Source organism: Chiloscyllium punctatum, chromosome 5 (genome assembly GCF_047496795.1).
Source record: "Chiloscyllium punctatum isolate Juve2018m chromosome 5, sChiPun1.3, whole genome shotgun sequence".
In the NCBI taxonomy this organism is placed as follows: domain Eukaryota; kingdom Metazoa; phylum Chordata; class Chondrichthyes; order Orectolobiformes; family Hemiscylliidae; genus Chiloscyllium; species Chiloscyllium punctatum.
In genome coordinates this window covers 20,500,376-20,524,886 of record NC_092743.1, presented here as the reverse complement: position 1 = coordinate 20,524,886, position 24,511 = coordinate 20,500,376, and the positions used below count along the sequence as shown (strand labels likewise).

Here is a 24,511-nt window from a genome sequence, read left to right as displayed (position 1 = left end):
ATGTTCAATGCCCCCTGTCCCTTGATACTTTTTGTGAACTAATCTTTGCGATCTCAGACTGAAAACTAATGATTGACCTTATCACAACCATCGGAGTGTTCCAAACTTTGACTGCACTTTTGCAAAAGTGTTTTCCGGAAGGTCTACTACACCACCGCTGAAAGGATACTTGCAGAAGAAGTGACCGATTTGATGAAGTTAAGGTGATAATTAAATTCAAAGAATTAATGAAAACAAATGCATTCAGCAGCATTTTAATGAGTGTCAAAAAGCTAATGAGGAAACATGGCAACAAGTTACAGGACTCTGAAGGAGACCGTTAAAAACCTGACTGTTGGAAAACATCCAAGCACCTGTGACAAGACCCAGATAAAAGATAGAAACAATCAAAAGATCGGTGAACTTCAAGCAAATGTAAGAAGTCGGTTGTTAAACAAATGACTAAATTTATTTTCAGCAAGTGTTTTTCTGGGCATACAATGAAGTTCTGTTCAATAACCACAGAGAAAAACTGAAGCTATCAAAAGCAATGCCACAGAGATATTAGTTCAGGAGACAAAAGGGTCGGCTTTATCACCAACTTCCCTTCAAAGTTAAGACGAAGAACATGTAAAAGACATTATAGAGGATTGAGAGTATAGTTTCCTAGTTGTTTGAATACCTAAAATTTCAAGGTGAATTGAAATATTGTGAATAACCTTAATGTATCATGCATAATTATCTCACATCATAATTAACATTTAGCCATGTTAGGTGAAGGTGAGGACTGCAGATGCTAGAGATTAGAGTCGAGAGTGTGGTGCTGGAAAAGTGCAGCAGGTCAGGTAGGAGCAAGACAGTTGACATTTCGGGCAAAAGCCCTTCATCAGGAATGAGACTGGGAGCCTTGGGAAGGGTGGAGAGATAAATGGGTGGTGGGGCTGTTGGGGGGGGTGGGGGGGGGGGGGGGGGGGAGGAGGAGTGGGGAATGGGGTAGCTTAGAGTGCAAAAGGTGGATGTAGGTGGGGGTAAAGGTGATAGGTCAAAGGGGAGGGTGGTACGGATACGTGGGAAGGAAGATGGACAGATGGGACAGGCCATGAGGGTGGTGCTGAGCTGGAAGGTTGAAACTGGGGTAAGGTGGGGAGAGGGGAAATGAGGAAACTGGTGAAATACACATTGATGCCCTGGGGTTGGAGGGTCCTTCATTCAGGCATCAGGTGATTAGGGTTTAGTGATGGAGGCGGCCCTGGACTTGCATGTCCTTAGTGCAGTGTGTGGGTGTCCCAGAGATGTTCTCTGAAGAGTTCTGTGAGTAGGTATCCTTTCTCCCTAATGCAGAGGAGACCACATTGGGAGCAACAGATACAGTAAATGACATGTATGGTAGTGCAGATAAAACTCTTATGGATGTGGAAGGTTCCTTTGGGGCCTTGGACGGAGGTGGGGGTGGGGGGGGGGGGGGGAGAGAGGTGTGGGCGCAGGTTTTGCAATTCCTGCAGTGGCAGGGGAAGATGCCAGGTGGGGACGGTGGGTTTGTTGGATGCATGGACCTGACGAGGTAGTCGCGGAGAGAATGGTCTTTACGGAAAGCAGACAGGGGTGTGGAGGGAAATATATCACTGGTGGTGGGATCCATTTGTAGGTGGTGGCAATGGCGGTGGATGATGCGATGTATACGGAGGTTTGTGTGGTGGAAGGTGAGGACTGGGGGATTCTGTCCTTGTTGTGGTTGGAGGTGTGGAGTTCGAGGGCGGAGGTGCAGGAAGTGGATAAAATGCACTGGAGGGTGTCGTCAACCACGTGGGAGGGGAAATTGTGGGCTTTGAAGAAGGAGGCCATCTGGTGTGTCCTATGGTGGAACTGGTCCTCCTGGGAGCTGATGCAATGAAGGCGGAGAAATTGGGAATAAAGGATACCATTTTTACAGAAGGCTGGGTGGGAGGATGTGTGATCCAGGTGGCTGTGGGAGTCGGTGGGTTCATAGAAGATGACAGTGTTGAGTGAGTCACCGTTGATGGAGATGGAGAGGTCCAGGAAGGGGAGGAAGGTGTCTAGGATGGTCCTATAGCCATGCTATAACTATCTTGATTGAATTTATATCTAACACATTATTAATGGAATATAACATTGAACATCTAAGTAGTGGAGCCTTAACTGCATAAGTGAAGTGATTGTCTTAATATATATTGTATTGTAGTTCATCATTGCTCTAATGCAATCGAGAAGTGATTTGTGCAATAAACATCCATCAGCAATTCTGAGGGCTGTGTCACAAAGCTAGTCCTTTTTGTTCTCTAAGCTGTTCCATGGCTCAAGGAGATACTGTCCTTGATTTTCTTTAAGAGGGGAATAAACCAGGCCAGGCTCCGATCAGTCTGGATTGGTACCGAGATGAAAAGGACTTTGAGATACCTTTTTGTTTATCTGTAAACAGATGAGACTTCAGGCCAAAGTGGTCAATGTTTTCAAAGTGACCTATAGAATGAAAGGGGAGTGGTCAGCTCTCTAGCTGAGCAGTTCGATCCAGAACTGCTTGGGAGTTCAACAGTGAGCTGTGTGGAAACTCCTCTCTCTTCTGCCCTTATAAAACACTACAGTGCAGTACAGGCCCTTCGGCCCTCGATGTTGTGCTGCCCTGTCATACAAATTTGAAGGTAAAAATCTGAAGCCCATTCCACCTACACTATTCCATGTATGTCCATATGCTTGTCCAATGACAACTTAAATGCACTTAAACTTGCCGAATCTACTACCGTTGCAGGCAAAGCATTCCATACCCTTACTACTCTCTGAGTAAAGAAACTACCTCTGACATCTGTCTTATACCTATCTCCCCTCACTTTAAAGTTGTGTCCCCTCGTGTTTGCCGTCCAATACTTGGAAAAAGGCTCTCCCTGTCCACCCTATCTAACCCTCTGATTATCTTGTATGTCTCTACTAAGTCACCTCTCAACCTTCTTCTCTCTAACCTTCCCTTCTATAACTTCAACTTCTAAACATCTGACCCTTTTTTGTACTGTATTTTAAAGGGGGTTTGCTTATTGGGACTGCTGTGCATATTCAGAACAACATAATTAAATCTAGTTTGGATAGACCAAGTTCTGTAGACATTCTTTATTCCGTTCTTCGTGTTTCATTGTGTAATTTTGTGAATAATTTTTTTGTCTGTTTTAAACCTGGTAGTCAACCTCATTAATTTAACCTAGGTAATTTTCACTGTACACTTACTGAATCAAATTCCAAAGTTATGGTCTGGGCTGCCTGCTTAAGATTTTTTGAGTGGTCTGACCTAGTCCACAACAGCTACAGTCTCATATTTTTATCCTCAAAAGTCCAACTCTAAATTTATAACATCCTAGCGTTTTACATAAGTATTGTATTTGCTCATATTCTAAAAAATATGTCTGCTATTATTTACCTAAAATCATTTTATTGGCTTGAAAATGCCTACAGGAGTTCATATTTCAATTTGGAACACAGTCTATAACTGGTATAGCTGAGTATGTTCCATGACAACATGAAATTTCTCTTGGTTGAGGTTTTGACCTGACAATTAAGTTTTCCTGAGTAGGTTTACAAGGGAGGTGTGTTAGCAGAACACTGCATACACTGAGGAGCAGGGTGCACTTTCAAGGTTATTAAGAAGCTGAAAAATGAGTCTAATTTTCTCACAATTTACTTAGCGAAAAGTTAGTCACACGCTCTTAAGCTCTAGCAAGCACTGTTGTCCTGAAAACCCATTGTATTATTGGCTCTTGCTTTTCTTTGGTGTGTTATTACTGTCAATCACAACAAGCCACTAATGTAAGGCCAGCTAGGAGCAGAATAACCTAACTCAAGTAGGCTCAAGGTAAAAAATCCAAGCCTTTCATCGCAGGGATCTGAGTTCAAGTGTAGCTCAGAAATATAAAACAAAGTCTTAACAGTCACTGGTAATTGCTATAGCTTTAACCCTAAAGCAATTTGCAACCATTTTAACCAGTTGCTTGTGGTTAAGAGTTCACAGACTCCGTCTATCTCACAACTGAAAAAAAGCACATGAAGATATTTGAAATGAAAATACACAAGGCTATTACCATCGGCCATTCCGTTATGACAAAAGCAGATTGCACCCTTTCTGAAGTATTTTGATGGAAAGCACTCCAGCGATATAAAAGGATGCAGACTCAACAACCATATTGCAATATTTTCAGACAAGCTAGTGAAGACCTAGAGCCTCCCTGACCTTCAGCCAAGCAGCACATCGACTGATTCAACGTGCAAAACAAAAAGGAACAGAAAAGCAGTAATAGATGCATCAGGAAAATCCAAACTGGAGAAGGGCAAGTGCATTAACTAGAAGTTAATCTGGATTTATCCTTTGGCCCAGACTCAGTTCTTTTGAGAGAGAGGGCTGATAGTAGGCATCAGTCCCCCTCCAGCCCACCCAATAAGTTGCTGGCAGAGACAACACACCTTGGGAAGACCATGCCTTTCACAATGCGCCAAAGGTGCTTCTGGGTAAAATTCCAGAAGGGAAAGAATGGACAGGTTTGGGTGGAGGGGAGGCGAGGGGGTTGTGTGAGAGAGTCAGTCAGTCAACTGGAACTGGGTAAAACACTCTTGCCTTTTCTTGGCCATACAGGAAGGTGGTTTCATTCTAAAGGAAAGTAAGTTAGCACTCCCCCTTTCACTGAAGGTCATGGGAGCAACCGGAAAAACCCTGGGCCAAGCAGGCCTGCTCATCTGCCTGAAGCAGCCATTAAACAATCATCCACTAGATCTTTGACTGATATATTCTAGGAACCTGTTTCTAATCTACATCTGGGGTGTTCAAAAACACAGCCCCACAAGTTTTGCAGTGGGACCAGTTTCTGTTGAGATTCTCAACACAAATGTGTATTCCTCACATCATTTTATGCCTCTACCCCTTAAGTATCTCAACTTGTCTGCAACCAGCTGTGTGCCTATTATTCATGGTCTTTTAAAATGCAGTTACATTCGAGCTGACAAAAATTTTAATAATGAAAACAGGCCCACGGGCAAAACAATACTTTCCTTCCTAATTGAGTACATACTAGCGCGCCCTAGTGAAGATTCATTAGTTCACAGACACTGAAAGAGAAAGCACACAGCCTAAAACAGCAATATTTCTTCACCCACTTCATTTTAACGTTTTCAAATTCTCAATTTCACACAATGGCAAGAGCTGTTCTGCTACGCTCCCAGATAAACAATTTGTCTTGAGCTGTACCATGAGAGTAGGAATAAATGAACTATTCTGACAATGAGCTCATATGGACTTCACAGACTGAACTGCTTCTTTCCGGGCTGTAATCATTGTGTAATTCTATTCTATGATTCTAAATCCTTGACTGAACCGATCCCCTGCGCTACATTAGCCAGTATTTGTCAGAATGGTGACAGGTGAGCTATAATTAACTCAGACAGGATAGGATGAGGGATGGGAGCCATCATAATGCTCTTGGCCAGGTATGTAATGTGTGATTATAGAGGAGTGCTGAATTTGGGCTTGGTGACGATTATCTTGAAGACAAAGGGCTCAAGATTCACGGAGAATACAATGCTTAATATGGTTCAGACTCCATACTGCTCCTGAGTATTCCTGCCGTTTCCAAATATGGATCTTGCAGATGACTTGAGTAACGTTTGATTGTAATATCAGCTGTCAACACCTTCAGTCCTGGAAGGTCATTTGTTCCAGAAGAGAGTCCATGATGACAGCTCTTCATAATTGCTTTAGAATGACACTATTGATTAATTGAGACAGGCAGCAAAGGATGTGGTCCATATTATCCTGATCTGCCAACAACTTGCATTGATATATTGGAGACTAAGCGGTGACCTTATGTTAAAGTTCATAAAATCATGAGGCGCATGGATTGGGTGAATAGCCAAGGACTTTTCCCCAGACAAGTCCAAAAGTTGAGGGCATAGGTTTAAGGTGAGAGGGGAAACATTTAAAATCTGAGGGGCAACATTTTCACGCAGAGGGTGGTGCATGTATGGAACGAGCTGGCAGAGGAAGTGGTGGAGACTGGTATCATTACAGCATTTAAAAAAGGCATCTGGATGGGTACAAGAACACGAAGGGTTTGGAGGGATATGAGCTAAATGCTAACAAATGGGACTAGATTAGGTTAGGATATCTGGTCGGCACGGACACGTTGGACCAAAGTATCTGTTTCTATGCTGTACATCTGTATGACTCTATAATCCATAAGTCAGCAAATTGTTCCAAGGTATTCCTGAGTTTGTAGATCAGAATTGAAAGAATTTGTAATGAAAGTGTAACACATGAAATGGATGTTGTAAAGGTTAACTACCGAGACAGGTGACATCCTGGAATCTGGTGCATTAGTCAAAATCAAACACCTTGTTAACAGCTACTTATAAATTAAACACTTCCCACAGTACTCCATGTTATCAAACAAAGTGTGCCCCAAGCCCAAAGCAAAATAGAGATGACTGACCAAAGGTTTTGCCAAAGCAAGGTTTTAAGGCATGGTTTAAAGGAGGAGAGAGGAAGGTGAAGAAGCTGAGACATTAATGAAGATAAGTCTAATGTTTAAGGCGTGGTCAACTGAAGGGGTTACCTCCACAATCAGGATTTTGGAAGGTTGAAAGGCTGGAAGAGGCTACCAAGATAGGGAGGGCTGAGACCATGGAAATGAGAGAAAGAATTCAGAAAGTGCAGTTTTGTTGAACTTGGAGTCAATACTGGTAAGCATGATGGGTGAACAACGCTTTGAGAAAACAGAATATTCACACCAGCCTTGCAGAATGGATGTAGGTTCTCCAAAAGCAATGCAAGCCCACAGTAATTTCTTTCTTTTGACTCAAGGTACTGAGTTGACTTGAAGTACTGATGCTAACCCATTGAGATCTGTTAACTCAGCTTGAGCAGAAATTCAACTCAACCTTCTTGCTCTAATGACTACATACCAAACCAACTTGTCTACGCACTCCAAATTTAGGCTTCATTGCTTGCTTTCACATCAGATCTAAACATTTTACAGAAATACAATGGGAAGCACTTACAAGTCAATGTAACTCATTGAGAGGACTCAGTCTAGAAGTCACAATTGTGTATCCTGCACTATTTCCAGTTTTACAGCAGGGTATTTGAAGAAAATATGGAAGACTTGTTTTCAGTTTGTTGACTGTCGCTGTTTTATTGCAGAATATGCATTCTGAATAGAAGTTTAATTGTTTTTAATTGCCTGATGGAGTTTAAAACTGCTTTGGATGAACTATAGTAATGATTACAAGTGAGTGTGGGAAGTGTTTAATTTGTAAGTCGTTGTTAATAAGGTGTTTAATTTTGACTAATGCACCAGATTCCAGGATATCACCTGTCTTTGTAGTTAACCTTAACAACGTCCATTACATGTGTTAAACTTTCATTACAAATTATTTCAATGTTCAGCTACAAACTCAGAACATCGATATTAAAATTAAAACGAGCTCCTAACACAAAGTGGATTAAAATAGTGCGCTTGAAGATGTAATGAAAGATATACTGGCATGCGCAAAAAGGTTCCCCTCAGTTGATTTTGGATAAGGAGATACTGTTTTATAAAGAAATCTTGGGCTTATATACATTGGAATTTACAAGAATGAGAAGTGTCATTATTGAAATACAAGATTCCTAGGGGGCTGGACAAGGCGAATTTGAAGAGGTTGGTTCCTTTTTTGGACAATCGGGAACCGGAGAGCATAATCGCAGAGTAAGGAGTTGCCCAATTAAGATAGAGATGAGTTTTTCTTTCAGAGGATAGGAAATCTGTGGAATTCTTTACTGCAGTCTGCTGTCAAGTTGTGTCTGGAGGTACGTTCAAAACGGAGATCAATTTTTAATCAGTAAAGGACTATGGGGATAAGGAAAATGGAGTTGAGATTTATCAGCTTAACCAAAATCTCACTGAATGGTCAATCAGACTCGATGGGCTGATTGGCCTGCTTCTGCTCCTATGTCTTATGATTGGATATAAAAGGCTTGCAAATTGTAAGGTGCTGCATATGTGACAAGGCCTTACATCTTTCACGAAATGAACAGTTATTTCAGCAACAGGCTAAAGCTGAAACTGAACCTTGAATAGAAGCACATTTTTATTCTGCAAGTGCTCATCCTTTGCACAAAAGTGGTCAACCTTTCGAAGCTCAGGAGGAGAAACTTTATATATTTCTAAAGTTTGCATTTAGAAGAATCATGGAATCCATCGAGTCTGCACCCATAGAAAGATAAGATTTGATTTTCATCAGTTTACAGTAACCCAAGAAAGTAAGAAAACTATTTCCAATTATAACTTATCTTTCCTTGACTCTCAAAGTGGTAGTGTCTATATCTCTGAGCCAGGAGCCCCGGGTTCAAATCCCACCTGCTTCACCATTGTAATATTTAGGAAGGAGCTTTAAGAGTGACTGATTAAGAAATTCTGTCTGCAAAGAAAGGTACTTTGGCTTCTGTTTAGAGTTCCCGTGGTGCAGTGGTAATATTCCTGTGAGCCAGGAGATCCGGGTTCAAGACCCACCTGATCGAGAGGTGCGTCATAACACTGCTTTGACCAGGTTGATTTTCCTAGATTCAAAGAGAGATCTTGTAGCACAGAGGTAGGGACACCACCTTTGGACTAGGTAACCTTGGTTTTTTTTTTGTTTGCTGAAACAGATTGATTAGGATCACTGTCAGGAAGCAAGGACTGTCAGAAAATAACTTAGCAGATTCTTCAGTAGCTGTAGTAATGTCCCTACTGTTGGTTAGGAGGTCCTGGCTCATATCCCACCTGGTCCAGAGGTGTGTAATAAAATCTTTGAGCAGGTTGATTGGAAAATATTTTTTTCTCTAGACTTGAGGTGGCTCTTGTAGCACAGTGGTAGTGTCCCCACCTTAGAACCAGGAGATCCAGGTTCAAGTCCCATCTGCTCCAGGTGTATGTATCGCTGAACAGGTTAATTCAAAAATATCTTCCTAGACTCATATTTCAAATAATGATCCTCATAAGACCTTCCTTCCATACCAGGGAACATCCGAATAAATGCTATTTGTGAAGACCTTTGCAATATTTTGAAATTGTGAGAAGCACTATATTAATGCAAACTTTTTTTTTCATTCTTCTTCTGACAAGCAACACAAAAATAAAATCTTATTTTGGGGAGTTCAATGAGTAGATTAATTTTAATATCCCAATAATCTTTAACAGTCTATCAAACAGTGAGTCACTTAATTGCCTCATCAACAATCGTTATTTTTAAAATACTTTCAAAGCACAAAAACCGACAATCCACCCACTCTGATTAGGCACACCAGTTTAACAGCAAAACCTTATGGGGATAAGGAAAATGGAGTTGAGGTTTATCAGTTTAGCCATAATCTCACTGAATGGTCAATCAGACTCGATGGGCTGATTGGCCTGCTTCTGCCCCTATGTCTTATGATTGGATATAAAAGGCTTGCAAATTGTAAGGTGCTGCATATGTGACAAGGCGTTACATCTTTCATGAAACGAACAGTTATTTCAGCAACAGGCTAAAGCTGAAACTGAACCTCAATTGAAGCACATTTTTATGCTGCAAGTTCTCATCATTCGCACTTTTAGCTCTGTTCATTAACCTATCCACAGCCTTTGATCATAGCTTCTGAATCCAAACATAATGCTGAAGACAATTTGATAGGAAGACACAGTCACCCTTGTGTACAAATTGCACAGGAAACTAATAATCTCATCAGAAGAGGAGACAGTACAGATAACTAATTGTATGTCGATGTTTTCTGACACGGGTGTAAAAACAAAGAACTGCGGGTGCTGGAGATATGAAACGTAAACAGAGCGTGCTGGAGAAATTCACCATGTCTGGTAGCACCTGTGGAGGGAGAAGCAGAGTTAATGTTTCGAGTGCTTTTGTCAGAACTGGCGAAAATTCTTTCGACTTGAAACATTAACCCTGTTTCGCTCTCGATAGATGCTGCCAGACCTGCCGAGTTTCTCCAACATTTTCTGTTTGTAAGAGATACCCACATCGTTTGAAGAAACTTTTTTTAAAAATGGTTTCATCCAAAAGTTCATCCCTTGTACTGCACTGAACATAGAACATAGAACGTTACAGCGCAGTCCAGGCCCTTCGGCCCTCGATGTTGCGCTGACCTGCAAAATTAATCTGATGCCCATCTAATCTACACCATTCCATTGTAATCCATATGTATGTCCAATGCCCGTTTAAATGCCCTTAACGTCAGCGAGTCTACTACTGTTGCAGGCAGACTGTTCCATGCCCCTACTACTCTCGGAGTAAAGAAACTACTCCTAATATCTGTCCTAAATCTATCACCCCTCAATTTAAAGCTACGTCCTCTCATGCTAGCCTTCACCATCCGAGGAAAAAGGCTCTCACTGTCCACCCGATCTAACCCTCTGATTATCTTATATGTCTCGATTAAGTTACCTCTCAAATTTTGTCTCTTCAATGAAAACAGCCTCAGTTCCCTCAACCTTTCCTCGTTAAGACCTTCTTTCCATACCAAGGAACATCCGAATAAATCTCCTCTGAACCCTTTCCAAAGCTTCCACATCCTTTCCATGAAGTGTCAGCTTCATTTATTTGAAATCCCTGGAGTGGGATTTGAACCGACAAAACTGACTAAGAGTTCAGAGTCCTACCAACATGTACCAAGTCATTGAGTATATTTAAGACAGAGATATAGATTGGTTCTTGATTAGTTCCAAGGAAGGGTCACTCAACCTGAAACATTTAACGCTGATTTCTCTCCACAGATACTGCCAGACCTGCTGAGTTTTCCCAGAAATTTCGGTTTTTGTTCTTGATTAGTAATGGAATCAAGAGTTACAGGGAGAAGGCGGGAGAAGGATGTTGAGAAACATATCAGCTATTATCAAATGGCAGAGCAAAGTTGATGGGCAGAATGGCCTAATTCTGTTTCTATATCTTACGGTCTTATGGTCAACTAAACTAAAGTTGGTATACAGCAGTTGTGAACTATTCTCATTCAGTGCCATATCTAACGACAAAGTAGAAGATATTTAGAAGCTCTCCACAATTCCCTTAAATGGGAGAGAATTTTACCCCGTTAAATGCTGACAGAACTTTCTGGTGATCAACAGAGCTCTTGCTGCCTCCCCCAACATAAAAACAACAACAAGCCAATCATTTCTGTTTCAAAGCTGTGGTTGCTTTAACACCAATGACAACTGAGTTTGCATTGCGGTGTACGGAACCTCTAATCCAATATTAACATGCTGTGCACACTCAACACCAGCACAGCAATATGTCATTCAACTGTTTCTTAACCCCGGCAATCTCTGTTAACCTAAACCTGGGTTCAGAGAAAATGAATTTGCAATTAGATTTCACATCTAAACAGCTTCTTTCACAGACTCGACAGAAAGCAGCAATGCGGAAAGCCATTCTGGGCTGGCTAGGGCAATTAGAAAACAGGCCAAGTGTAAACAAAAGGAGCAAGATGACAGCCTTGCAGCCCAGGAACTTGTGAAGAAACAGTTGGGGGTGAAGAGGAAACTGTGCATTTGTGACAGGAAAGGAGTCGTGAAATGTGCAAATAGTTTCAAGGGAGAACCCATTTGACTAATTACCGTGGGAAATCAAGAATCAAAGTTTCCTTTCCCTGGAATCTTTCTTGCTCACGCACTTACTAGCGAACATGCTTTAAACAGTGTCAACAGCTTTGTGTACCTTGTCAATGACAATGGACTCTCCACCACATTCCCATTAAAATCTGTACCACTTTTGTTTCTCCAATGATACATGGCATGGTGAGTCACAAGCTGTTGAGAGGTTGATTTCCATCAAGACAATACTGGTTTCTTCAGGTAGACCTTAGTGTGTAGATGCAATGAGGCTCAGAAACTCAATGGTTACTTGGAATATGTATCTCGGTGAAATCAAAGTGAGTTTGCTCTGTTTCCCAATATATTACAGACATTGCACAATTAATCTTTTATATTCTTGGAAACTGGGTATCACTGGAAATGCCAGTAAATTTTGCCATCGCTAAAGGCCCTATGAACTGAATAACTTGCTAGGACACCTCAGAGGGCAGTTAAGAGTCGTCATATTAAGAAGCACATGCAAACCTGAATCTTAACTTCAGCATATCTGAGGTACAAAGGCAAGTTAGAAATATCTAGTCAATTGTTATAGGAAGAATATTATTAAGCTAGGGAGGGTTCAAATGAGATTTACCAGAACATGTTTGAGTTATGGAGAAAGGCTGGATAGGCTGGGAAGTTTTTTCCCTGGAGCACAGTAAGTTGAGAGGTGACCTTATAGAACCTTATACGGTGGCACAGTGGTTAGCACTGCTGCCTCACAGCGCCAGAGACCCGGATTCAATTCCCACCTCGGGCAACTGTCTGCGTGGTGTCTGCACATTCTCCCTGTGTCTGCGTGGGTTTCCTCTGGGTGCTCTGGTTTCCCCCCACAGTCCAAAAATGTGCAGGTTAGGTGAATTGGCCATGCTAAATTGCCTGTAGTGTTAGGTGAAGGGGTAAATGTAGGGGAATGGGTCTGGTTGGGTTGCCCTTCGGAGGGTCGGTGTGGACTTGTTGGGCCGAAGGGCCTGTTTCCACACTGTCAGTAATCTAATCTAATTTTAAAAATCATGAGGAGTACAGATAGGGTTAATGGTGGATGTCCTTTCCTCAGGGTGAGGGATTTTCAAAACTAAGGGGCACATTTTTAAAGTGAGAACAGAAGATTTAAAAGAGACATCAAGGGCAATTTTCTTTACACAAAGGATGGTTCATGTGTCGGAAGAACTTCCTGAGGAAATGGTGGATGCGGGTAGGGTTACAACATTGAAAAGACATTCGAGTAAGTACATGAATAGTAAAGGTTTGGAGGGATATGGGCCAGGCACAGGCAGGAGGGATTCGTTGAGTTTGGGATTATGGTCAGCATGGACTGGTTGGATCGGGTTCTGTGCTGGATGACTCTATGGAATGGGGGTATATCATACAAAATAATGTACTCAGCTGAGGAGCACATCACATTGCCCAGGGGTTAGTGGCCTCACCACATCTCAAGTTTGTACTGCAAAGATGGCACTTTACAGATAATTATGTAAATATGTATAAACACAGGATTGAAATAGGTGAGCACAGGTATGTTTCTATGATTGGGTCATTAAGGCATATGAAGATACAAAATAGGAGCCCTTCAGTCTGCTTCAGCATTCGATAAGTTTGTAACTTTTCTAATTACTCTCCGTTCCCATCTATCCTGATTACCTTGCTCATCGAGAATCTATCCACCTTGAAATATTCAAAAACTCTGCTTCCACTGCCTTTTGAGGATGAGACTTCCAAAGACTGAAGACTCTCCAGATTTATTAGTTGAAGTTAAATCCCTCCGGCTGCAGTGGGATGTGAAGCTGCATTAGCCTGGGCCTCGAGATTGCTAGTTTAGTGACTACACCGCTACACCACCATCACTGTGCACCCCCGCCCTCCAAACTATTCAGCTGTAGCACATAACTATCTCCTTCTTTCTGAAGAACCTAATTGAGAACGATTATACAGTGATGGAAGGATAAAGGTCAGCTTCACAGCCGAGGTATTCCTCACTGGTTGGCCGGGAATGCTGCTTTGATCCGCTTGGTGGTAGGAGTCTCTATCCAATCACTGTTCCATTTTAATAACTAAGTGACTAACATGGATACACATCAAAGGCCACATGTAATTGGACACGTAGCCCATTCTTGACAAAGCCTTCAGGCACCCTCATCAATTCTGTTATTTTCATAGCCACTCAAAACCTTTTCAAGCACCATCTGAAGGGCCATCAGCATTTGAGGCAAGACAAAGCGAGCCAGACCCTCCCATCGGGATTGTTGTGCACTCTAGCTTTCCATATCACTGACAGTATTCTCTTCAAATGTCCCCAGTTGAAAGCATTTTTACAATATTACAGTGTCCAGCTCTGTGAGTGCACAATTTGGGTGCAGTGGACGTATCCATCAAATGGGACAGCCAGAAAAGCTCACACTGAGGATTGAACTGAATGATAGCAGCAATGAGAAATTATCATCCTGAGAAAAGGCACAAACGATAGAATTCTTTTTCAATACCAAAAGCTCAGAAGGTCAACGGGGATTTAAGAGAGGCTTTCAGAGTGAATCTTGTAAGACGGCTTCTGTCGGTTGGCAAATTCATTACTGAAGGTACCATGGAAGAACTCCGAATTATCAATGAGAGGTTGACAGCAAAAATTCTTTTCACGTAAAATTATTCACACAAGAATGAGCTACTGCAGTCAACTACTGTTATCATTTTAAAGGAGATCTGAATGAGTGTCTACAAAGGAATTGTTTCAAAAAATCTTGGTACAAGGCAGGAAACTTTATCGACAAGAGGAAAACACTGATCGAGGGGCTAGTAGCAGCACACTTGGCCAAATGGCTTCTTGCTAAACTACAAACGTTTTAGCGATAATCTGACCATATGGAATAAAGCTGCAGAATGACAGAATGACAACAGCACAGAAGGAGGCCATTCTCCTGGTGACTCTGCACTGGACCTCTGCAAAAGCAATCTATCCTACTCCCATTACCCTGCCTAATCCCTGTACCCTGTACTCGTTCCATTTGGGTGACAATGAGCCGGTCATTCCTGGCTGCAATCACTCACTGTCCAGACAATGTTTTCCTCTGTCACCGTTGTTTCCTTCGCAATCTGTCTTAAATCTGTGGCCTCTGGTTCTCAGCTTATCTGCCAGTGGGAACTGTTTCCATTCTTGACTCTGTTTAGACCCCCAATGATTTTGAACACTTCCATCAAATCGCCTCTTAACCTCTGTGCTTTAAGGAGGCACTCAGAGAAGCCTCATGAGATCAACACCGTGTACAGTAGATGGACTGTCTTCTGAGGAGATGTTGAGTAGATTGGGCCTGTACTTGTTAGATTATAGAAGGATGAGAGGTGACCTTATTGAAACATGCAAGATTCTTACAGGGATTTGACAGGGCAGATGCAGAAAAAGGAGGAATTTCCTCTTTCAGAGGATAGTGAATACAGGGGAATTCTTTACTTCAGGGGGCTGCTGAGTTTGGGTTGTTAAGCATATTCAAGGCTGTGACAGAGTTTTAAGTCAGTAATGAAATCAAGGTTATGGGGTAAAGGCAGCACAGGGGAGTTGAGGATTTTCAGATGAGCTCAAATCTCATCGGAAAGCATAGCAGACTAGATGGGCTGAATGGTCTGATTTTTATTTTATTTTTAATCAGATTCCCTACAATATGGAAACAGGCCCTTCGGCCCAACAAGTCCACACTGACCCTCCGAAGAGCAACCCACCCAGACCCATCCCCCTACATTCACCCCTGACTAATGCACCTAACACTATGGGAAATTTAGCATGGCCAATTCACCTGACCTGCACATCTTTGGACTGTGGGAGGAAACTGGAACACCTGGAGGAAACCCACGCATTCTATGATTGCCCTGATGATGCAGTAACTCCACCAATATTGTGGTAGAAATGATTCTTCAATATGAATCAGATGATTGAAGGCTAGAATACTATCAGCTGCAGAGTGCTAGCTGGACGATGAGGTGAGGGTGGTGTTGTGGGAATGCCTCTTGGCAGAAAACCCAGAAATCCAGGCAAATACTTCAGGTCTGTATATTTAAATCCCACCAAGGCACCAAGTGATAATCAAAACCAATTAATACATTTGCCGTTATTAATGCTCATCTCAGCAGTCAATCATTGCTTCAAAACCCGTCTAATGCCCCTTTGGGAAAGATATTCAACACCCTTACCCGGTCTATGTGTTCTGCAGCAAAATCAACTGTCTCCTGAAATGGCCGAGCAAGTTCAAGGACAATTAGCAACAAGCAGCAAACCCCATCAAAGGACAAGATAAAACAAAGTGTTGGGAGGCCCCAGCAAGCAGAGCTGACTGATGTGGATAGTTTCACTTGGTTTAAAATTCGGTGACAAATCATGTGGAGATCTGCTCTTTCCTATCAATAGAAAAAATTCCATTCTCAGACTGAAAAGTTGATGTTGCAGTTTTAAAATGGGGCTTTGCATCTGCTTGGAGTCATAAAACGTGCAAAGTTTAACTGATGGGGGAGTCTGATAGCCTCCTGACTCTCATTACACTGCACATTCAACACTACTTTGCATAGACACAAAGTGTTCACATAACAGCATTGTGAAGCACTGCCTACAGCCCAGACAGCCAGTGGTAGTGGTGAATGCACATTTTGTAACAGTTGCCTGCAAAGGCATCCCTTTCTGCTTATTGTTAAAGGCATTAGTTCTACATATCTGTCATTGGACAATATTGCCAGCTTGTTGACCAGTGAAGCTTAACCAGGAAATGCTGCAGTATAGTAAGACTACTTTGAATTTTAATTTGGAGATGCCAGTGTTGGACTGGTGTGTACAAGCTAAAAATCACACAACACCAGGTTATAATCCAACAGGTTTAATTGGATGCACACTAGCTTTCAGAGCGCTGCTCTTTCATCAGGTGATTGTGGAGGACACAATTGTAAGACAACCACCTGATGAAGGAGCAGCGCTCCAAAAGCGAGTGTGCTTCCAATTAAACCTGTTGGACTATAACCTGGGTGTTGTGTGATTTTTAACTTTGAATTTTAAAACTATTTAAACTTTTCAATGTTGAAGAATTTTTTTCTATAGCAGTTAATATTAACTGCGCTGCTATGTCAAACTCAATGTTCTCCCTGAGCTTCATACTAGGCAAAGCCCTGACTTGTACTTGCTGACCCTGAATTGTATTTGTTGACCCTGACCTATTTCCCAGCAAAAATGCTTTTTAATGTTAGTTGACCTCTCTCTGTCCGATTTGACTCCAGCTGGTATGCATTGCTGCAGCTACACACTGCCTTTCTAACACCTCTCACCTCACTTTACTTACTTATTCAGCTTAACGTCTATTCCCAATCTTCACTGTCAGGTAAAGAGAAACCTAGCGGTTCCTGCCGCAAACTTCTTGACAGTCTATCCCCTTTTAGATTCTCTGTCACTTTTGTATTTTGCCAATTAATTTGCTTATCTCCATTGGGAGGGAATTTATGTTTGTTTCTGGATATCAGGAGCAAGTAATTACTCTAAGTATTTATTATTTTCTGCTCTGCCTGTTTCAAGTTTCACAAAATAATTGTTCCTTCCCAGAATGCCCTCTGTTGTCAACTTGAATTGTTTTTCCTGTTAGCATTTAGCTTCTGCTACTTTGTTTCAGATAGGTCTCTCTTTGCCCCACTGGGCACCTCTTTGATGCATTTATAAATTAACTTATATTCATCTCAGTGACCCTTCCCCCCCTTCATCCTGCAGTATCTGTCGAGTTAGTTTTCTTTCTGTTTATATCCTTTCACATTTTCTCGTTAACATGGCCAGCATACTATTGTACCTGGATGAGACCTGAGGGAATTGTTAATGCATTGGTTATCCATAGTTTATCAATCAAACAATAAACGTACAAGCGATTGGTCCCCTCCATGCTGTCAGTCAGTGCCAAACACGGTGACAAATTGAAGTGCTGGCCAATTTCAGGAACATCACTGAAAACGTGTCATAATAATGAAAAGTCTAAAAGTTACAAGAACGTTGGAACACAGATTTCAATCCCATCATTGCCGAGGCTGGGCACACGTTCTGTGAAACCTTGCCATTTGGGGAAAATGTCAGTGATGGTGTGCTCAAGTCAGAATCAGCCCCACTCCTGATCCTGAGCCACTAAACTAGGCTGACTCTTCAATGCAGCGCTGAAGCAGTGTTACACACTCCTTCAAATAAACACTTTGGAAAGTTCCGGCAATACCGAAGGAACTTGGTTCTTTGTAATCTGAACACAAGCTTCGATAGCATCATTTTAATACATGTCAGCTTTTGTTGTTAAACAGGGTCAGAAGTCACACAACACCAGGTTATGGTCCAACAAATTTACTTGCAATCACAAACTTTCGGAATGCTACTCCATTGTCAGGCGAAGTCACTTAATGGAGCAGCGCTCTGAAAGCTTGAGATTTCAAATAAACCCATTGGACTATAACCTAGTGTCGTATGACCTCTGACCTCGTCCACCCCAGTGCAAGACTGGCACCTCAACACCTCGTTAAACCGGATCACAGAATGTTTCTGGTCCAGAAGGAGACCTTGTGTCCCATTGTGCCTACACCAACTGTTTTCACTCGCACCAATCTCCTGCCTTTTCCCCTTATCCCTGCACATCATTGCGAACCAAATGATTATCCAATGCCTACATGAATGGATTGAACATACCGCAACACATTTCATACCATCCGCAAAAGACTCACTGTATAAAAAAAAAGCTTTCTCTCACATTATCCTTGCTTCATTTGCACATAACTTTAACTCTAAGCACTCTCATTCTTGTTGCTTTTACAAGGAGGAACAGTTTCATCCTATCTATTCTGTCCAGCCTATTCATGGCTTTGAAAATGTCAATCAGATCTCTACATAGCCTCCCCCTCTCCAGGAAGAAGTCTCAACTCTTTCAATCTATCCTCACAGCTGAACCTTCTCATACCTGGACCCAGTCTTAGAAACTGCTTCTGCACTCTTTCCAACACATCAGAATCTTTCCTATAACATGGCGCCCACAGCTGATACAATATTCCACTTGAGGTCGAATGAGACCAACAATGAGACTGATCTCTTTATTACCATTAACATTTGCCCTAGGAACTGATGGTCTTAAGAATTGATTGAAATGTCAGTGTTAACAAGGTTCATTTAAGGAACTGTGTAGTAAGAAGAAATTATACCAAAGTCGATAAGAAGTTTATTTTACTAATTTTCCCTCACCTGTCTCAGGTCCAGGGTAATTGTCACCCAGTGATACTTCCTCCCATTCTGGATGCTGGGACTCTGCCACCAGTTGTTGGTACCATCTATAGCACTCACGATAGGATGTCGCTCTAAACATACCGTACAAAACAAAAAGAGAAAGATTTGTTCTTTGTGTGAACTGTCCTAAAGCTGTCTTGTCTTCTTCCATCTTTTGCTTCTTTGGCTCATTCCAATTTGAAAGCACACTACTATTCAGCTAAGGGAGCTGCCTATTAAGGGGCAAATTAGCACCCTTTTGTAGTGGTTACTGTGCTGGAAGGGAGGGCCAGCTGAAAAATTTTATAACCCTGTTCATGTCTTGCCCAGCCAAATCTGGCATTAACAGGAAATGGGCCAAATGACCACGGACAAAGACTGGACACACTCACCCTCAGATCCTGTGAGTGGAGAACTCTTAACAGGGGAGAAGTTCAAAGAATCCAGGACGAGGTGAGATCCAGACAATTCCTTATTTAGTCAGGAGAACCACACATGCTCCAACAGACCTATAAATAAGGTTTCAGCCTTTGTATTAAACCCCTTACCAAAGACAGGAGAAGGCCGGGGAAGGAGCATCATGGAGGTGTTGAAACCTAACGATTCCTTCACCTTCCACCCTCTTCCAAACCAATGCACATGTATCAAATACCATTTTTACTGTACTAGATAGCTGGTGGGCAAGTCTCCAATGTTTGGAAACATTTCTTTGGCACTTCCACCACGCCTTAAACATTCATTGGCTCCCCCAGTAGTGAGCGGTGACAGTAGTGTGTATATCTAAAAGGTACCTTGCAGCAACTCACTCCCTCAACAGCACCTTTCAAATTCACATCCTCTTCCATCTAGAAGGATAAGACCAGTGGATACATGGGCACAGTATGACCTGCATACTTCCTACTAAATCACACAACCTCGAAGGTATGTGAAAATTGCAGAGAATTACACATCCCGGGTTGGGGCCACAGGGTGTTAGTTCACAAACCGAACTAGCTCACACTCTTCAAAGGAATGCAATAAACAGGGTTGAGAATCTTGGAATTGGAACCTACATGCTTTTAAAAGGGCTCCTACACCAATTCAGCGAACATCAAGACCTATATCATAAACAGACATTGACAAGTAGTTAGTTACCTTTGCGATTTGCACTGTTCGAGTCACAAATACGACATTGTGGGTTGCGTATTGGTCGCCCGGGAACATGCTCCACCAGCTTACAGTACATCTCAGGACCATTTTCACCACACGTTGCATTGGTGGAGATCACCGCATTACTGGCAAGATTCAGGATTGCCGGGAATAGACCTGGTACAAACAAAGACAGTAAATCTTGAGAAAGTCTGCAGCTGATATCAAACCACAGCTATGAACTGTCATATAGGCTTGACAAAAAGGAGACTGAGCTAAGAACCTCTCTCCTCACTGTGTATAGGAATGATCATTTTGTTCGGAATACTTAGCAGGAGGATTTCAGCATTCCCTTATGGCACTGGGCTTGGCTGGCTGGCCAGCAAATGTGGCTCCTGTTGAGTTACTCATTATTTGTTATACACTGTTCACACAGTTACACCGAATGACCAAAGTCATCTCATGCCACTTAAGGAAGGAATTCTGCCATTCTGAATTGGTCTGGCCGACATGTGTCTCCAGACCCCGGCAATGTGGTCGACTCTAACTACCCCCTGGGCATGTAAGGAGGGCAATAAATACTGGCCTTGTCAATGATGCCCTCATTCCATGAGCATTTTTTAAAATTTAGAAGTCATCTTGCTAGAAAGATTGCAGTTACTTGACCTAATGTGGTCAACAGTCTTCTACAGGCTAGACAGGAAAGTCTAGATTCACGTCAGATGCCCTTCATTCCTCCCTAGAACATCTTGACACCAAGAACAGCTACTTAAGAATCCTACTCATTGAATACAGTTCAGCCTGCAACACTATTATCCCCTCGAGACTGATTACTAAAATTTGTGATCTCGGACTAAGCCCACTCTCTGCAACTGGATCCTCTGTGGCCTGTGGGTCAGGAAACTATCAGTGAAGATTGGGGACAATATTTCATCCTCACTAACACTCAACACTGGAGCCCCCCGGGGGGGGTGTACTCAGCCCCCCTACTGTACTCACTGTGTACCCATGACTGCATCGCCAAATACCTGACAAATGCCATTTACAAGTTCGCTGATGACACCACCGTAGTCAGTTGAATCTCAGATGGCAACGAAACAGACTACAGACAGAAGGTGGAACACCTGGAAAAATGGTGCACTGAGAACAACCTAGTTCCCAATGCCAGCAAAACTCCTGGGAGTGGTCACCCACAATAAGCTTTCTTGGACTCTTCATACGGAAGCGCTGGTTACAAAGGACCAACAAAGTCTCTTCTTTTTCAGGCAGCTGAGGGAATTTGGCATGACGGCGAATACCTTTGCCAGCTTTTATAGATGCACCATCGAGACCATTCTGTCTGGATGTATCGCTACCTGGTATGGCAACTGTACCATTCAAGATCAGAGACGGTTACAGAGAGTGGTGAACTCGGCCCAGACAAGCACAAAGGCCAATCTCCCATCTATAGAATCCAACTACCAGGCCCACTTTCAAGGAAAGCTGCAAGCATTCTCAAAGATCCATCCTACCCTGGCAATGTTTTTCCACAACCTCTACCATCGGGGAGAAGGTACCGAAGCCTGAACACACACACACCAGCTGGTTTTGCAACAGTTTCTACCCTACCGTTGTTAGAATACTGAATGGACTCACAAACTTTTAACATTCACCTGTACCTGTGTTTTTGCTTTTGCCGCTGTTTACCTATTATTTACTATCTATGTTACTTAACTCTGTGATCTGCCTGCATTGCTCACAAGACAAAGCTTTTCACTGTGCCTCGGGACACGTAACAATAAATTCAACTCAATTCAATTCAAGTCCCTTCCAGGGCAAAGATAAGAAACATGTTAAACTCTTCGCTCCTTTTTCTCTCCAAATTTCTCGAGTCTTCTCCTGTAAGTGCTGGTACAAGAAAATGTTCTACAGGGACAGTTGTACAGTCAGACATAGGGCCATGGCCCAGTTCGAAGGATGTCATCGACTTTTCTCTTCATGTATCACATTTCTTTTAGTATGCAGTTGATCAAGGTGTTTATCACAGATATTTCAGTCTTCCTGCAACTGTCATATTCGCATATGACACTCTTTATTCATTCATGGCAGCATTTATTACTCATGCTAGACGGTAGTTAAGAGTCAACCACAATGCCATAAATCTGGAGTCACATGTAATCCAGATTGGGTAAGGACAGCAGCTTCCTTCCCTAAAGGGGATTAGTGAACCAAATGGGTTTCCTCCAATAATTGGCAATAGTCATCATTAGACTCTCAATTCTAGATTTTTTAAAAAAAATTATTGAATTCAAATTCCATCACGTACCACATTGGGACTTGAACCCAGGTCCCCAAAACATTACCCAAATCCCTGGATTAATAGCACAGCAATAACACCACAAGGCCATTACCTCTCCCCGTGCCATACTGAATAGTGAGAGGAGTGGGAACCTGACTGGATCAAGGAAATTGTGGTCAATTGTAACAAGTTCCAGTGGCTTTCAAGCCAAAACACAACGACCCCGTTACAGAGCAGAAGTTAAACCTCGACACCTCCTGGTCCCGATTACTCAGTTCCACACTGGACCATACCATAAACAGCAGATGTATGTTGGGAATGTATTACTTCTATTTACTTTTTCCGGAAAAAAAATTAAAATGAAGTGTTCCAAGTGCAGATTTTTTTTCCAGTGGTGCAAACATATTGTGACGCAGGAGGCAAAAAGCTATAAACTCAATTATAAGCACAAGGTGGAGAGTTATCCCTTCCATTCAGAATTCATTCAAATCTCAAAAAGTAATGAAATGTTGAATAACATTGCTTCAGAATTTTTGGAGTAAAGCTTTGATCATCGTTCACTTTCTCAATCAGACCCCATCAGCAGTTTCCATCGTCTTGTTCAAGGCTTCTGACTTTAACCCACTCCGGATTTCTCTCCGGGAAATTAGTTACTCTCCCCTGCAACCTAAATCTGAAGGGAACACTCACTGGAATGTGACCATTCTAACCAGCAACAAAAGGAAGAATGCAGTTCTAGTAATCAAACAATCACAAACTGCAATCTGACCATTGTACTCAGCTGTTCCATGGAATTCACAAGAAATAAAGCATCAATGGTTCTGGTTTAGCAAACTTCCTCTGGGGTCCTGACTGGGAGATTGTTTCTGAGATATACATTGGTAGATAAGCAAAGTAAATGAGATCTAAGTTGCAAAAGTTTCCATGCTTGATTGGAAGTGTTTTAAACTGTTGAACCATAATTGATTTGGTAAATAGACTGTCACTAATGTTTTCATGTTAACGAGGCATGGCGATTAAGTCAGTTGCATTTGCAAGCACCTACAGATGGAAAGTACTAGATCTACTCAAGCTACATTAATGGTTTCATCTAATCTTACTGCCTGACTGTTAACCTTACTGCTGGAGCAGCATAGTGGCTCAGTGGTTAGCACTGTGGAGAAAGTGAGGTCTGCAGATGCTGGAGAGTCAAGTATGTGTTGCTGGAAAAGCACAGCAGGTCAGGCAGCACCTGAGAAGCAGGAGAATTGATGTTTTGGGCCCAGCACCCTTCATCAGGATTGAGCTGCCTCATAGCGCCAGTGACCTGGTTCAATACCAGCCTCGGACGACTGCCTGTATGGAGTTTGCACAGTCTCCCCATGTCTGTGCGGGTTTCCTCCGGATGCTCTGGTTTCCTCCTACAATCCAAGGATGTGTAGTCAAGTGAATTGGCTACACTAAATTGCTCATAGTGTAAGATGCATTAGTCAGAAGAAGTTGGGTCTGGCTGGGTTGCTATTCAGAGGGTTGATGTGGACTTGTTGGGCCAAATGGCCTGTTTCCACACTGTAGGGAATCTAGTCTAATCTTTACACTTGACTACTTAAATCTTTCTGAAGGCTGTATGAGCACATACCAGAACACTAACAGTTAGCAGAGTCAACAGCAGTGAGTAGAAATGCAACTCTTTGAGAAGATTGCATAGTTAGTAAGACAACAGGCTTTTATATTTAATCACAGCTGCATCAGGAGTTGCTTTAGACATGCTTCCGAATGCCAGGATAAAAGATATCATGGCAAAGGGGCAGAAAATTCTGCAGGGGGAAAAAAGGGAGTGTGTCAGAAGTTGTGAGATGTTGAGGAGAATCAACCTCATTGGAGGGACCTTGTTCATAAACTGGATCTTCAAGTTACTGCCCTCCTCGGAACTCAGTCCTGGCAGGAGACTCCCAGACGGAGAGTGGAAATACTTCAGGCATATCCTCAAAGCAATCCCGAATAGATCATGACTTGGAGGTGGTGGTGTTGGACTGGGGTGGACAAAGTTAAAAATCACACCAGGTTATAGTCCAACAGGTTTATTTGGAAGCACTAACTTTCGGAGCGCCGCTCCTTCATCAGGTGGTTGTGGAATATAAGATTGTAAGACATCGAATTTATAGCAAAAGTTTACAGTGTGGTGCAACTGAAATTATGTATTAAAAAAACCTGGTTTGTTTGTTAACTCTCTCATCTTTTAGCATGACCATGTTGGTTTCAGTTCTTTCAAATGTAAATCCC

The 24,511-nt window shown here is 42.3% G+C and overlaps 1 protein-coding gene across 1 annotated transcript in view; it reads right to left on the bottom strand.

Moving 5' to 3' along the window:
• Positions 1–24,511, bottom strand: part of lama1 (laminin, alpha 1) — a 291,180-nt gene that overhangs the window by 210,041 nt on the left and 56,628 nt on the right. Inside the window, exons 3-4 of the mRNA XM_072569885.1 lie at positions 19,978–20,148; positions 18,823–18,935 (exon numbers count right to left, since the gene is read on the bottom strand). Coding sequence (XP_072425986.1) covers positions 18,823–18,935; positions 19,978–20,148 — 284 coding nt within the window. The remainder of the gene's footprint in view (positions 1–18,822; positions 18,936–19,977; positions 20,149–24,511) is intronic.